Consider the following 17,190-nt stretch of genomic DNA (forward strand, 5'->3'; position numbering starts at 1 on the left):
TTGATTTTTCCAAGTAACGATAGCCTCAGCTTGTTTACTTAACGCTACAGCAAGCCTTTGCGCTGTGGGTAAATCAGCTGACTGGTATGAAAGGTTGAGGGCTGCAATTTGTCGCGTCATTACCAGATTGAATGTATCTGATGGTATATAAGGCGTTACGATTTCATGAATAATTGCTGTTTTCGGTTTGTTGTCTTTGTTGTTCCACCAATTCAATATGTATATGGTGAGTTTTTTGGGGCATTAGTCTTATGTGACAGCTGTCTCCTCCCTCGGGACAACAGGTAAGCAGTGCACTGGGGAGTGGGACTGAATGAATGAATGAGAACTTTATTTAACAGATTGCAGAATGGGTACAATACAGTACGGCTCAATACACACAATTGTTAAGGGGATGCAGACCAGAGAAAGACTTTCGTCTTGTTTACATCAGGGTCCCCCATTTTCAATTCATATTCAATTCACGCTAGAATGCATAAAGTGCCACCTTTACTAGGGGGATAGCGCTGGGTGAACCTGGCACTTTAAACCACCGTTTTCAGGGATGACTGAGCGACTGGATTAGATTAACGTTTTCAGTCAACGTTCGATAATATGTCTCATTATTTGTCAACGTTAAGAGTATTTTAGGGTTTTCGTTCGTCTAATTTGCCAATTAATTCGGTGACGTTATGTTTGATTGATTGATTGAAAACTTTATTAACAGATTGCAGAATGGGTACAATACAGTACAGCTCAATACATACAATTGTTAAGGGGATGCAGACCAGAGAAAGACTTTGGTCTTGTTTACATCAGGGTCCCCCATTTTCAATTCATCATAACATATGACACTGACACACGACATACAGATAGACAGTACTGCTACAGGCAGGGTGACTAAAAAGATTTTTAATTGGGACAGAGCACACGGTCATCCCTGGTCAAGAGAGATGTCTATGATTTTTTCTTCTACTGACTTGAGTATGATTTTTATGAACAATTTGCAGTGTAAGGTTCACATAATTAAAACAAAATTATCAACAATCCATCAGGATAAGTGGAAGGTGGAGATTTTGAAAAAACCTAAACTTAGAAAATATATTGCAATTAAAAATGAGTATTTTACTGAACCTTATGTAATGTTAAACTTAAAGAGAAGACGGAGGTCTCTGTGTGCCCAGTTGAGGTCTGGCACCCTGCCATTGGCTGTGGAAGTGGGTAGATTCCAGGGTAAACCTGATGAGGAGCGGTTGTGTGTTCTGTGTGATCTGGGAGTGGTGGAGGATGAATATCATTTTGTTTTTTATTGCCCTTTGTACACCACTTTGAGGAGGGCTTTATTTGAAAAAATTCAAATTGTAAACCCAGATTTGTTTTGGCAGTCTGAGAGCTGTATGTTGAGTTGTTTTTTTGTGGAGGACATCGTCGGTTTTGCAGGATTTTTGGAGAAGGCATGGCACCTGAGACAAAACACACTATCCTATATAATTGTATTTGAATTCACCTTGTTTCTCTGTTTATTTACATTGAGTACAGCTTGTGTTATATTACGTTTTATTGTATTTTCTTGTATTTTTCTTTTTTTATGGCCATCTTGGTCTATGTCATTTGTTAAGTAATTGGTAAAGTATATTATTATATACTTATTGTTATGTGTCTTGTAAGCCCATATGGGCTGGGCATACATCTGTATGTAAGACACGAAAATAAAAAATATCAAATCAAATCAAATCAAAAAGCTACATCTATACATTTATGACATACCAGATTTGCAAATACAGTAGTTTGTGATACAAAAAGAGTCCAGAAAAGAGAGTATATACATTTGATGTAGAAACTGTACATTGGAGGAGGTTGGGTGGGGGGGGTCGGGGGGACTGTACATTGGGGGGGGTTGGGAGGGGTGGGGGACACTACAAGCAAAACTGTACATTGGAGGAGGTTGGGTGGGTGGGGTCGGGGGCAGGGGCGGAGCTAGGGGGTGGCTACCTGGGCTCAAGCCCCGGATGTATTCTGAAAAGCCCCGAATCTATTTAAATTTTTTTTTTTTTTTTTTTTTTTTTTTTAAACTACGTTATGGTTAACTGAGTTTTATAGTGAAAAGAGCAGCTTTATTGGTCAAGATTGAAGGCTCTATATTGCAGGAAATTGCACGTACAGGTTAATTAAATTCAAAAAAAATCTGCCTGCACAAAATAAAAAAAGAATATAAAAAAGAAATTAAAAAAAAATACAAAAAAGGGGGCCCATCTGGGCTAATCCCCGGATCTCCTACAATCCTAAATCCGCCCCTGGTCGGGGGGACTGTACATTAGGGGGGGTTGGGAGGGGTGGGGGACACTACAAGCAAAACTGTACATTGGAATATTGACAAAACCATACTTGGTAATTTACTGTACATTGATGATTGAGGGGGTTGGGTTCTGTATGTCGACGTTCTCAGCCGCAGTGACCGCCAACGGCTCCGTAGCTGACGTAACTTAGTTAGCTAGCGACGCCGCTGTAGGTTACCATCAGCTCCGACCCCCGGGCTATATCTGCAGAGCCGCAAGCCCAACGTCTGGGCGGGGCTTCGGGGCTTGTACTGTGTGTGAGGCGGGACTTCGGGGCTTGTACTGTGTGTGAGGCGGGGCTTCGGGGCTTGTACTGTGTGAGGCGGGGCTTCGGGGCTTGTACTGTGTGTGAGGCGGGGCTTCGGGGCTTGTACTGTGTGTGAGGCGAGATTTCGGAGATGCTTCCAGCTGCAGCCGTTCAGACCAGCGCTTACAAGCCCCGCACATACAAGCCCCGCACATAGCAACCCCTCGCTTCCATTGGCTGATTTTGGTGACGTGATTTTGGGTCACGTTGCACGTTGCACTGCGGGATTGATTGATTGATTGATTGAAAACTTTATTAACAGATTGCCGTATGATTTGGGTCACGTTGCACTGCGGGATTGATTGATTGATTGATTGATTGATTCATTGATTCATTGATTGATTGATTGATTGAAAACTTTATTAACAGATTGATTGATTGATTGAAAACTTTATTAACAGATTGCCGAATGGGTACACGTGACCACAGGCCCTGATTGATTGATTGAAAACTTTATTAACAGATTGTAGAATGGGTACACGTGACCTGACCGATTGATTGATTGATTGATTGATTGAAAACTTTATTAACAGATTGCAGAATGGGTACAGTGACCGATTGATTGATTGATTGATTGATTGATTGATTTATTGATTTATTGATTGATTGATTGAAAACTTTATTAACAGATTGCAGAATCCAGTACAGCTCAATACACACAATTGTTAAGGGGATGCAGACCATGCAGTACTGTTACATTTGTGACATACAGTAAATATATACAAGGGGGAGGGAACTGTACATTTATGATGAATTGAAAATGGGGGACCCTGATGTAAACAAGACGGAAGTCTTTCTCTGGTCTGCATCCCCTTAACAATTGTGTGTATTGAGCTGTACTGCAGATATATTTCAATTGCCTTACTTATTTACATAAGTATTATAGGCCTACAGCAGTATTGTACAGACAGTCTGTGTGAAGTCTGTGTGGTTATCCAGCTGCACAAAGGCAGAGCAAGAGGCTCTACAGAGGGTGGTGAAGGCGGCAGGCAGGATTGTCGGGACTCCTCTATCAAACATCACCTCCGTCTTCACCTCCCGCTGCCTCCACCGCTCCAAGTGTATCATCAAGGACCAGTCTCACCCAGCACATCACCTCTTTCAGCTCCTTCCCTCAGGGAGGAGATACCGGTCCATACATGCCAAGAGTTAAATATTTAAGAACAGCTTTTTCCCCCAAGCAGTCAGACTGTTAAACGCTCATTGACTGTCCCCTCACGTGCACCATGCACTTACCTGGACTTGATAATCACTGTTACCACTCATCATGCACTTTATTTAAAATATTCTGTTATGTACAGTGTTATATGTGTTTCATGTATGTATATATTGTACTACGGTCTGTGGGAGCTCCCCTGAAATTTCACTCACGGTCATATAAGAGTTTTAATGTAGAAGGTTTTATTAATGAAATGTTGGGTATAAACTGGGAGGAGGTATGTTGTGAGGATGACCCAGAGGTTGCACTGGACTTATTTATGTCAGAAACAAATCAGCCCCATGGATAGATAGTAGCTTTTAATGAATTTTAATGAATGAGAGAGACATACTGTAGCCAAAAAAGCATCAGTGTGTTCCAGTTCTGCAGATGACAGACAAAAGTACCGTTCCTTACGTAATCAAGTCACAAAGTTAAATAAGGTGAGAAAAAGGGAATATTTTAAACCATGGTTATATGATGTGAGAAATGATGGTAAAAATCTATGGAATGTTTTAAATCAAATTATGGGTAGAAAATCCAATGTCTGTACATGGTACATTAAAACTCTTATATGACCGTGAGTGAAATTTCAGGGGAGCTCCCACAGACCGTAGTACAATATATACATACATGAAACACATATAACACTGTACATAACAGAATATTTTAAATAAAGTGCATGATGAGTGGTAACAGTGATTATCAAGTCCAGGTAAGTGCATGGTGCACGTGAGGGGACAGTCAATGAGCGTTTAACAGTCTGAATTCTTGGGGGAAAAAGCTGTTCTTAAATATTTAACTCTTGGCATGTATGGACCCGTATCTCCTCCCTGAGGGAAGGAGCTGAAAGAGGTGATGTGCTGGGTGAGACTGGTCCTTGATGATACACTTGGAGCGGTGGAGGCAGCGGGAGGTGAAGACGGAGGTGATGTTTGATAGAGGAGTCCCGACAATCCTGCCTGCCGCCTTCACCACCCTCTGTAGAGCCTCTTGCTCTGCCTTTGTGCAGCTGGATAACCACACAGACTTCACACAGACTGTCTGTACAATACTGCTGTAGGCCTATAATACTTATGTAAATAAGTAAGGCAATTGAAATATATCTGCAGTACAGCTCAATACACACAATTGTTAAGGGGATGCAGACCAGAGAAAGACTTCCGTCTTGTTTACATCAGGGTCCCCCATTTTCAATTCATCATAAATGTACAGTTCCCTCCCCCTTGTATATATTTACTGTATGTCACAAATGTAACAGTACTGCATGGTCTGCATCCCCTTAACAATTGTGTGTATTGAGCTGTACTGCATTCTGCAATCTGTTAATAAAGTTTTCAATCAATCAATCAATCAATCAATAAATCAATCAATCAATCAATCAATCGGTCACTGTACCCATTCTGCAATCTGTTAATAAAGTTTTCAATCAATCAATCAATCAATCGGTCAGGTCACGTGTACCTATTCTACAATCTGTTAATAAAGTTTTCAATCAATCAATCAGGGCCTGTGGTCACGTGTACCCATTCGGCAATCTGTTAATAAAGTTTTCAATCAATCAATCTGTTAATAAAGTTTTCAATCAATCAATCAATGAATCAATGAATCAATCAATCAATCAATCCCGCAGTGCAACGTGACCCAAATCATACGGCAATCTGTTAATAAAGTTTTCAATCAATCAATCAATCAATCCCGCAGTGCAACGTGCAACGTGACCCAAAATCACGTCACCAAAATCAGCCAATGGAAGCGAGGGGTTGCTATGTGCGGGGCTTGTATGTGCGGGGCTTGTAAGCGCTGGTCTGAACGGCTGCAGCTGGATACTATTGGGATTTCGGGGCTTGTACCTATGGCTTGTACTCTGTGTTGTTTCCTGTAAAACCCGGAAGTAGTCAGTTGAATGAATGAATGACTTTATTTGACAATATAAAAATAACATGTGACAGAAAGCACAGTCAGGAGGACATACTGCCAAGGATGAAGTAGTCAGTTTGTGCTGTTTATTTTTTAACCCTAACCATAACCCCTAACCCGCAACACGGAACACAGAAATGCAAATGCTGTTCACTATGAATTGAAAATGGGGGACCCTGATGTAAACAAGACGAAAGTCTTTCTCAGCCGTACTGTATTGTACCCATTCTGCAATCTGTTAAATAAAGTTTTCATTCATTCATACATTCATTCTGTCGAGTCCTCACAGCTTGTAAAAAATAAACGGCACAAACGGACTACTTCCGGGTTTTACAGGAAACAACGCGTGATTACCAAACCAAGCCGCATTTCTCGGAGACGCTCTCTGATTGGCCACTGACTGACGCTCTCTGATTGGCCACTGACGCGTTTGCCCAATCCGTGACGAGCTGTGTCTTTGCCCATTTCCACGTCAAACAGCCTGCAAACTACCTGGCGTCCTATCGCCATGCTCTAAGACAAACTCGAACCTTAACCAACTTCGGAGAGTGCCTGTATGATGAATTGAAAATGGGGGACCCTGGTGTAAACAAGACGAAAGTCTAATGTACCCATTCTGCAATCTGTTAATAAAGTTTTCATTCAATCAATCAGCTTAACCAGTGTAGAAACAGGCGTCGGCCAATCAGAGAGCGTCTCCGAGAAATGTGGCTTGGTTTGGTAATCACGCGGAAAAAACAACACAGAGTACAAGCCCCGAAGCCCCGCCCAGACCTGACGTGACGCGGGGCTCGCGGCTCTGCAGATGTCCCCTGCTCGTTGCTAGGCCGGTTGGTTGGTTGCTGTTGCTAGGCTCGTTCCACTGAATAACATCGCGTTAGCTTGAAGCTTGAGGGGGTCAAAGCCTGACAGAACAGCCATCTTACTGTATGTATGGAGCGTTAATTAGATGCTACTAGATGCATATACTGCGTTACCCTGGACCGAGGAGTGTCATCATACAGTAACACGGAGGGCTAACGTGAGCTAACGCTATATGGTAAATACGGGTTCTTCTGCTAACGCTAGCTAGCCAGCTAACGGTATAACCTTACTCTAGTCTTGTGTAAAAAGCAACGTACGATTTTCTTCTTCTCCTCCCTGCTCGTTTCATTTTCACTCATCATGCATGGAATGTGCAAATTGGGAGGTGCTTTTTATTATGAACTCATGCTTATTGTGCTTGTGTGTGGAGCAGCTGTGCATTGCCTTGAAGTACGGAACCAATCGAAATGAAATGAAAGATCTAATTGTTGTAGCGTTGATTTAAACAACATCGTCTCTAAAATGACGACCCTGTGTGTTGTAATGAACTGTATTAGCCAACGCAACGTTCACACGATCACACATCTGTGGAATAAAAAGCATTTAGGGGCGACACTCTGACTTCAACCCTGAATGATTAGAGTTGGTGTCAGTCGGTTGCTTTGTGTCAGTGAGTCTGAAATCTTATGTGTCAGTTTCAAGATGATGTGTCACCTCCATGACAACATGACAGCCATTGCAGCAGGTAGGAAATGAATGATCATCGATTCTGCCCCGTCGTCTCACAGGTTCTGATGTGGACATCTGAAGAAGACCCCTTGTGCTGCCGGGACTGAAGCCGCAGGAGAGAGAGCGCTGCGGGGACAAAGCACCGCCAGGGACGGGAAGGAAGGGTTGTCCGCCGGGTCCTCGCCATCATGTCCAAGAGCAGGAGCGCCGAGACGGTCAAGGTGGTGGTCCGCTGTCGGCCCATGAACGAGAAGGAGCGGGCGTCCAACTTCATCCGAGTCGTCTCGGTCAACGTGAAGTCGGGCGAAGTCGCCATCCGGAACCCCCGGGTGTCGCGGGACAACGCCCCGCCGAAGACCTTCACCTTCGACTCGGTGTACGACTCCAACTCCAAACAGGTGGACCTCTACGACGAGACCTTCAGACCCCTGGTGGACTCGGTGCTGCTGGGCTTCAACGGCACCATCTTCGCCTACGGCCAGACGGGCACGGGGAAGACGTACACCATGGAGGGCGTGCGCAACGACCCCGAGCGGCGAGGCGTCATCCCCAACTCCTTCGAGCACATCTTCATGCACATCTCGCGCTCCCAGAACCAGCAGTACCTGGTGCGGGCGTCGTACCTGGAGATCTACCAGGAGGAGATCCGGGACCTGCTCTCCAAGGACCAGACGCGGCGGCTGGAGCTGAAGGAGAGGCCCGACACGGGCGTCTACGTCAAGGACCTCTCGTCCTTCGTCACCAAGAGCGTGAAGGAGATCGAGCGCGTCATGAACGTGGGCAACCAGAACCGCTCGGTGGGCTCCACCAACATGAACGAGCACAGCTCGCGCTCGCACGCCATCTTCGTCATCACCATCGAGTGCAGCGAGCTGGGCGTTGACGGCGAGAACCACATCCGCGTGGGCAAGCTGAACCTGGTGGACCTGGCGGGCAGCGAGCGGCAGACCAAGACCGGCGCCCAGGGCGAGCGGCTCAAGGAGGCCACCAAGATCAACCTGTCTCTCTCCGCCCTGGGCAACGTGATCTCGGCCCTGGTGGACACCCGGTGCACCCACATCCCCTACCGGGACTCCAAGCTCACGCGCCTCCTCCAGGACTCGCTGGGGGGCAACGCCCGCACCGTGATGGTGGCCAACATCGGCCCGGCGTCCTACAACGTGGAGGAGACGCTGACCACGCTGCGCTACTCCAACCGGGCCAAGAACATCAAGAACAAGCCCAAGATCAACGAGGACCCCAAGGACGCCCTGCTGCGGGAGTTCCAGGAGGAGATCAAGAGGCTGAAGGAGCAGCTGGAGAAGCAGTCAGGGATGAAGAAGAGGAGGAGGCACAGGAGGAGGGACGGGGCAGACGGCGAGGAGGAGGAGGAGGACGACGACGGGGAGACGGAGGAGGACGACGACGAGGAGGACCGGGAGGACGAAGGTGCGGAGGGGGCTGAGAAAGGGGACTATTGGAGGGAGCAGCAGGAGAAGCTGGAGAGGGAGCGGAAGGCCATCATGGAGGACCACAGTCTGGTGGCCGAGGAGAAGCAGCGGCTGCTGAAGCAGAAGGAGAGGAAGATGGAGGACCTGAGGAGGGAGAGGGAGGCGGGAGACATGCTCTCTGCCAAAGTCAAGGTAAACCTTCCCGGGCTGAACCCGATCGAAAGCCCTTTCGGAATGTAATTATTTCATCCAATTCAATACGTCATGTATGTATGTGATGAGTGTAAGATGTCAGTCACAAGCCCACATTGCTTCTTATATATATATATATATTTTTTTTTTATCCTTTTCCCCCTCCTTTTTCCTCCGATTTTCTCCCATCCCAATGTTAGTCGTTATGCCAATTCCCAATCCCCTTCCTGGTCGCTGCGCACTTACCCCCCACAGTCGGTCTGGGAGAGTGGAGGCTATCACGTGTTTCCTCCGACACACGTCTAGCCAATCAACCGCTTCTTTTCACCTGGCAGCGCGGACTCTCACTGAGAGGGCATAGCGTGTGGAAGGATCACACTATCCCACTTAGATCCTATCCGCGCTTAGCAGGCGCCCCGACCGAACTGTAGGAGTCGCTGTTTACAACGACCCGGACCCACCCCGCCAGCTTCTCCCACCCTCTAATACTGCCAATTGTTCTTATATCTATTTCAATCATCTTGACATTCCTGACTATTGGGGTTTCCTGTGCTAAAACACACACATTTACATTAACATTCTGGATACTTGCTAATAATATCCCAGTTAAGGTCATAGACAGGATACAGTGTTAAATATGCTGGTTACCTGTAGACCCCGATACGTGACTTAACTCAAAACGTTGCGAGTAGCCTAAACAAACGATGGGCATTACGGCATTTAGTCATTTAGCTGACGCTTATGATCCAAAGCGACTTACAAGTTCTGTACGACAAGTCAGCAGAAAGGGCATTGCCATGGAAAATGGAACTTGCTCAAAACCGCAAAACCCAAGCAGTAAACGGGATATTAAGATGTTTACATGTGGGATGTCGATGGTTAATTGACTAATCCTTAACCTCCAGTAAGACCTTTGACCAACTAATCCTATTGGTTGAGCAGGGAATTGCCCTATTTCATGATGATCTGACTGTACACAGAATGCAGTTTCTATTGTGCTAGAGGTGGGTGGGTGATTGACACTTGCTCTCATTGAAAACCAGCTGTATTGGAAACATGACTCATTATACAACTATTATGCACCAGTTTCAGTATACACAGTTACACCATTATATACCATTATACACTGTTATGCACCATTATACACAGCCAAATTATAACAATGTATCTTCCTTTTAGTTGTAGTGATTCTATTTTATTTTATTAGGGATCCCCATTAGCTGGTGCCATAGCAACCAGCTAGTCTTCCTGGGGTCCACACACAAAAAAAACATACAAAAACAATTATTATTGCAAAAACAAAATGATTAAAAGTCAGTACACACAATGCATAATGAAACTACTGTAACAATTAAGATAGCTAAAATTACATTACAGTGTAAAACAAAAACAAAAAATTACTTTACAGTGTTAAAAACAATTTAAGATTATTTTAAAAAGTGAATCTACTGTAAATGCAGCAGAGGTTTTGAGGCAGGTTATTCCAAAGAGTTAATGCTCTAAAAATAAAAGATCTCTATTAGCGTTGGTTCTAGGACCTGGCAATTCAAGCTGCCCACTACTGGAACCTCTAGTGTAATGCTCGTGCACAGTATTACTAAGAACAATCTGATTATGTGTAAAAACAGGAGTTTTACTGCTCATGACCAACTTGAACAGCACAAGTATATTAAAAAGTGAATGATCAAATCAATTGATAAACATCATATCAAAGGCTTTGGTGTTGCCACACACACAAGGTACCCTAACTGGTCATACGGCGTAGTCCGTGTAGGTTTCGGTTTGGTGGACACATTTGGTGGTCAGACACATTGCCTAATAGTTCCGGGGTTCTCCAGCCGTTAGCGCTCGCCCGTGTTAATCTCCCATAGCAAGCCATCACTCTGCTGCTCCCATGGATCTGTTTCCATTCGTAAGCTTCATGTGCTTGTTGACGCGTCGTCTCCTACTAGCAGCACGCAAGGCCAGGCTGGCGATGCACACACAGGGGCACAATATGGAAACACATTATTTATTAAATCTAGAATAATTAAACTTGAAGACATGGTTAAGTTTCAAACAATGTTAATTATGTTTAGGGCAAGAAATAATACACTGCCAGAAAAACTACAACATCTTTTTCATTTAGAAAGTGAGTTTAGTAGGAGAAAATACAATTTTAAACGTCAGTTTGCACGTACCACACTTAAACAGATGTGTCCTTCAGTTATTGGTGTAAAGTTGTGGAATTCTCTCCATAGCGAGCTTGGTCAGAATTTATTGAAAGGATAGCCCCTTGAGATGCAGCATCTCATTTTAGAGGGGGTCCTATAAAGGGATGTAATAGTGTTTATCAATTCAAAAGAAATTATATAAAAAAAATATTTAGTCAGTATGAAAATCAAATGTGATCTGAATAGTGAGATTGTTTCTTTTTTTTCTTTCTTTTATTCTTTATTATTATTATTATTATTAAATTTTTTCTTGTTTAACTGTGGATTGTGTGTTTCTTGTATAATGTTATAAATTATTATTTTGTGTAAATTAGGTTGTACGCCGACCATTAAGTAAATACTTGTTTAATTTAGGAATAAGGGACAGGTAACTATAAGATTTAGTCTTCTTCCTGCTCCTTTTGTCCATGGAATGATATTTATTATTGTGTAATGAAGAAACTCTGATTGTCTTGATTCCATGTGGCAAATAACAACTCTAAAAAAAAAAATATGGCTGCAGAAATATGGTAAGACCTACTTTGATTTCCAGAGAGAGAGAAAGACAAATGTATGAAGAAGATCCCAAATCCTCATAAACATGCGTTCAAATTCTGCTGGGGGGGGGTGACGCCGGGCGAACTTCCGAGGCAGGGTACACAGAGGCGATGACTGTGGCGTCACTCGTCACGCATACCAATAAATATCCCAGGAATATTTAGGAATTTCAAGAATTATTGGGCTTTATGGTTCGGCACATTGGTAAACATCATACCGTTTGAAATGACCCAAATATAAGCCTGGTTATGAGAAGGTTGGAATAAGAAGATACACTGGATATACAGATATTAGCCGTCATACTGACACATTTGTGAGCGCCATCCTGTTTACCGTGTGGGGTTTTGCTTGTCTGTGTGAATTCTGTTTCCATGATAATACTCTTATTCAGTTGACTTAATTAGATCACATAATGCTATCCATCTGTTTAGGCCTAGAAGTTAACGTTTAACCGTTAACCCGCTTTGATGAGGTGCAGTGACCAGTTAGGAAAAATTGCTTGATCCACCACCTATCATATTAGGGTTTCTCAAACGTTTACTCAAAACTCGTGGATGGAATACTGGACTAAGTATTGCCAATAATATCATCGGAATATTAATGTGCGCGTAAACGTACTCAATGTGGCTAATGCAGCTCAATGTGGCTCACAGCTAGAAGGTCCTGGGTTCAATTCCCGCTTGGGTACCAGGTTGCTGGTCTCCCGGGCCTTTCTGTGCGACAGGATGGGTCAAGTGCAGAGAGACTTTATCGGCGACCCAATGCATGTGTGTGTGTGTGTGTTCCTGTGTGACGCCCATCTCGCGTGTGTGTGTTAATCTGCATGACAAATAAAGACTTGTTCTAATGTTGCCACTCCGAGTCCTAACCAGTGTTGTGTTTTGGTTCAGGCGATGGAGAGCAAGCTCCTGATGGGAGGCAAGAACATCGTGGACCACACCAACGAGCAGCAGAAGGTCCTGGAGCAGAAGAGACAGGAGATCGCTGAGCAGGTAGAGGCCTCCTCCCTCCTCCTCCCTCCTCCCTGCTCCTCCCTGCTCCTCCCTGCTCCTCCCTCCTCCTCCCTGCTCCTCCCTCCTCCTCCTCCCTCCTCCTCCCTCCTCCTCCCTGCTCCTCCCTCCTCCTCCCTGCTCCTCCCTCCTCCTCCCTGCTCCTCCCTCCTCCTCCCTCCTCCTCCCTCCTCCTCTCTGCTCCTCTTTCCTCCTCTCTGCTCCTCCCTCCTCCTCCCTCCTCCCTCCTCCTCTCTGCTCCTCCCTCCTCCTCCCTCCTCCCTCCTCCCTCCTCCTCCCTCCTCCTCCCTCCTCCTCCTCCCTCCTCCTCCCTGCTCATTCACTCTTTATTCATCACAAGTGTCATAGTGCATTAATAAATACAGAAAGATCAAGTGTCATAGTGCATTAATAAATACAGAAAGATCAAGTGTCATAGTGCGTTAATAAATACAGAAACATCAAGTGTCATAGTGCGTTAATAAATACAGAAACATCAAGTGTCATAGTGCGTTAATAAATACAGAAACATCAAGTGTCATAGTGCGTTAATAAATACAGAAACATCAAGTGTCATAGTGCGTTAATAAATACAGAAACATCAAGTGTCATAGTGCGTTAATAAATACAGAAACATCAAGTGTCATAGTGCGTTAATAAATACAGAAACATCAAGTAAGACATAAGACAATCACTGGATCGTGTACGACAGGGTCCAGTGGTCCATTCCAATAAAGAAGTCATATAATTTGGACAGTCTCTACGAAACAGATTCCAATACAACTTACGTCTCTCTCTGCCAGAGAGGCCCACCCAACCTTATTATATAGGAAACAATGGTGAGTACCATAACTATCACCGGTGACAAATCTAACGGCTAATCGTGGAAGATCACGAGAAAGAAAAAGCTTTTTAGACGAAGCAACCTAGACGTCTTGTCATTGAATGGACTCCGGAAGTAAATAAATAAGATGGAAAATTCCCATCGGAGGGTGAAATGATTCACACTGTTCGATGGAGAGGAGATGGTGTGGTGATTGTCATCTTTCATTAGCTGCTATAAGATCTTCTGCCGGGAGACTCCCTCACTTCCCGGTATAGTGACTCGTGCGGTGTGATGACACAATACATCCCTGCCACGGTCTCTGAGGTGTGTTTATGTTTATGTTTATTAAAGGATCCCCATTAGAGACACATGCAAGAGCCTATAGTCTTCCTGGGGTCCTGGACAAAACAAATACAATACAAATGTACAACAAAAAATACGAATAAACAAATTAAAACAAAACACAAATAAAAAATGTATACAAATATACAAATTCACATTATAAAATCTAACATTCCAGTCAAACAAAAAAAAGAAAAAATACACAGATAACAGTTACATACTTGACATGTTTGCAAGATATCTCTTAATATTTGTTTTGAAAGTAATTTTATTATGTATTGTGGATGAGATGTTTTTCGGCAGAGCATTCCAGAGTGCTATTGACCTATTATGCCAGTGAGTTTGAGACAATTTTATTTTGGTGCTGATTTTGTGTGTGTGCTTGTGTGTGTGTGTGATGTAGAAACGGCGCGAGAGGGAGATGCAGCAGCAGGTAGAGTGTCGTGACGAGGAGACGCTGGAGCTGAAGGAGACCTACAGCTCACTGCAGCAGGAGGTCGACATCAAGACCAAGAAGCTGAAGAAGGTACCAGGAATGTCCCCTTGTAGTGTTGTCACCACACTAGGGCTGAATGTCCCCTTGTAGTGTTGTCACCACACTAGGGCTGAATGTCCCCTTGTAGTGTTGTCACCACACTAGGGCTGAATGTCCCCTTGTAGTGTTGTCACCACACTAGGGCTGAATGTCCCCTTGTAGTGTTGTCACCACACTAGGGCTGAATGTCCCCTTGTAGTGTTGTCGCCACACTAGGGCTGAATGTCCCCTTGTAGTGTTGTCACCACACTAGGGCTGAATGTCCCCTTGTAGTGTTGTCACCACACTAGGGCTGAATGTCCCCTTGTAGTGTTGTCACCACACTAGGGCTGAATGTCCCCTTGTAGTGTTGTCACCACACTAGGGCTGAATGTCCCCTTGTAGTGTTGTCACCACACTAGGGCTGAATGTCCCCTTGTAGTGTTGTCACCACACTAGGGCTGAATGTCCCCTTGTAGTGTTGTCACCACACTAGGGCTGAATGTCCCCTTGTAGTGTTGTCACCACACTAGGGCTGAATGTCCCCTTGTAGTGTTGTCACCACACTAGGGCTGAATGTCCCCTTGTAGTGTTGTCACCACACTAGGGCTGAATGTCCCCTTGTAGTGTTGTCACCACACTAGGGCTGAATGTCCCCTTGTAGTGTTGTCACCACACTAGGGCTGAATGTCCCCTTGTAGTGTTGTCACCACACTAGGGCTGAATGTCCCCTTGTAGTGTTGTCACCACACTAGGGCTGAATGTCCCCTTGTAGTGTTGTCACCACACTAGGGCTGAATGTCCCCTTGTAGTGTTGTCACCACACTAGGGCTGAATGTCCCCTTGTAGTGTTGTCACCACACTAGGGCTGAATGTCCCCTTGTAGTGTTGTCACCACACTAGGGCTGAATGTCCCCTTGTAGTGTTGTCACCACACTAGGGCTGAATGTCCCCTTGTAGTGTTGTCACCACACTAGGGCTGACCTTCAAGGGAAAAAGATTTGGCGTTCGTATTTATTTTTATGTTGTGGGACTTGTACAGCACTTTGTTTAACTTTTTTTTTTTTTTTATATTTTTCCCCCTCCTTTTTCCTCCGTTTTTCTCCCATCCCAATGTTAGTCGTTATGTGAAAAGATGTGACAGGCTGCCTCCTCGTGTACCGGAGGGGATGGTCAATATGGGAAAGGTTGTCATCAATTAAAAGGCCTAAGTATTTATAGGTGGACACAACTTCGATAGAAGTCCCTTGGTCCGATGAAATGCCAGGAAGAACTGCAGGTTAGACTGAATGGCATTGAAAGCACACTGCAGACATTCAAAAGCAGAGACAACTGTGTGTGCGCAACAATATAAAATGGTGTCATCAGCATAAAGATGTACTGAATCATTTATATCACGATGCACATCATTGGTATAAATAGTAAATGGGGTAGGACCTAGGACAGAGGGGGGGGGGGGGTAATATGTTATGCAAACCCAAGTAATCCTTAAGCTGATCATTAACAAGCCTTTCGAGGACCTTAGCTAAACAAGCTCATTTAGAAATGGGTCTGTAATTGTTCAACAATTTAGGATCACCCCCTTTCAGCAAAGGGAGAACAAAGGCAGTTTTCGACACGTTGGGGACAACATTTTGTTGAATGGAAAGATTAAAAACACACACGCCAGAGGTTCAGCTATAACATCAGCAGCCAGGCGTAAGAAGTAGGGAGACAGGAAGGCCAAGTGTTGTATCTGGGAAACCTACCACAGGAAGGAATTCAAGGGGAAGACAAATACTTGATTAAGATACTAATAGTGGCAGCCAAAAAAGCTTTAACTAAACTGTGGTACAGGGTAGAAGCGCCGACGAAGGAACAATGGATAGAGATAGTAGAAGGGATACATGAAATGGAGAGAATCACGCATCTGCTGAGGCTGCAAGAGGAGAAGTTTGAATCGAAATGGGAAAAGTGGGAAGAATATAGGAGGGGAGGGAACGACATCACGGGGGATTGAAAAGGATACAAGGAAATGATTGAAAATGTAAATAAAGGATGCAAATATAGAATTGACCGAAGGACCCATGCCACGCTTTTTCTTTTCTCATTTTTGTCTATCTGTTTTATTTTTATTTCTTGTTGATAAGTCTTTATAGTTTTGTATGCTGAAATGTATTGTCTATGTATGTTGTTAAAAAACAAAAAAAAATAGTAGGGAGGAAGATTGTCAGGACCAGCCGACCTCCTAGGGTCTAGGGCCTTTAGGGCCTTACAAACCCCCCTAACTGTGGATGGGGAGAAGGAGAATGTGTGGCTGTTTGAAGCAGTACTGGCAGGAGGAGAAGCGATCTAAGCTGTCCCTTTATCCACTGTATCGAACAAAGAACCAGATGCGATAAAATGCCTATTAAAACTCTGTGATTAAACCTCCGTAATATATAAATATGTATACCTGTGAACTCTGTGACTAAACCTCCGTAATATATAAATATGTAAACCTGTGAACTCTGTGACTAAACCTCCGTAATATATAAAACTGAACTCTGTGACTAAACCTCCATAATATATAAATATGTAAACCTGTGAACTCTGTGACTAAATCTCCGTAATATATAAATATGTATACCTGTGAACTCTGTGACTAAACCTCCATAATATATAAATATGTAAACCTGTGAACTCTGTGACTAAACCTCCGTAATATATAAAACTGAACTCTGTGACTAAACCTCCATAATATATAAATATGTAAACCTGTGAACTCTGTGACTAAACCTCTGTAATATATAAATATGTATACCTGTGAACTCTGTGACTAAACCTCTGTGATATATAAATATATATACCTGTGAACTCTGTGACTAAACCTCTGTAATATATAAATATATAAAC

The 17,190-nt window shown here is 44.0% G+C and overlaps 1 protein-coding gene across 1 annotated transcript in view; it reads left to right on the forward strand.

The window, feature by feature from the left end:
* The first annotated feature begins 6,563 nt into the window (after positions 1–6,563).
* The window catches only part of kif3b (kinesin family member 3B), a 29,496-nt gene continuing 18,869 nt past the window's right edge, over positions 6,564–17,190 (forward strand). The window contains exons 1-4 of the mRNA XM_084333252.1: positions 6,564–6,779; positions 7,333–8,895; positions 12,536–12,637; positions 14,206–14,328. Of these exons, the coding sequence (XP_084189378.1) occupies positions 7,462–8,895; positions 12,536–12,637; positions 14,206–14,328 (1,659 nt within the window). The 5' untranslated portion in view covers positions 6,564–6,779; positions 7,333–7,461. The remainder of the gene's footprint in view (positions 6,780–7,332; positions 8,896–12,535; positions 12,638–14,205; positions 14,329–17,190) is intronic.

The sequence above is a fragment of the Notolepis coatsorum genome, assembly GCF_963971535.1.
Source record: "Notolepis coatsorum genome assembly, chromosome: 17".
NCBI classification, from domain to species: domain Eukaryota; kingdom Metazoa; phylum Chordata; class Actinopteri; order Aulopiformes; family Paralepididae; genus Notolepis; species Notolepis coatsorum.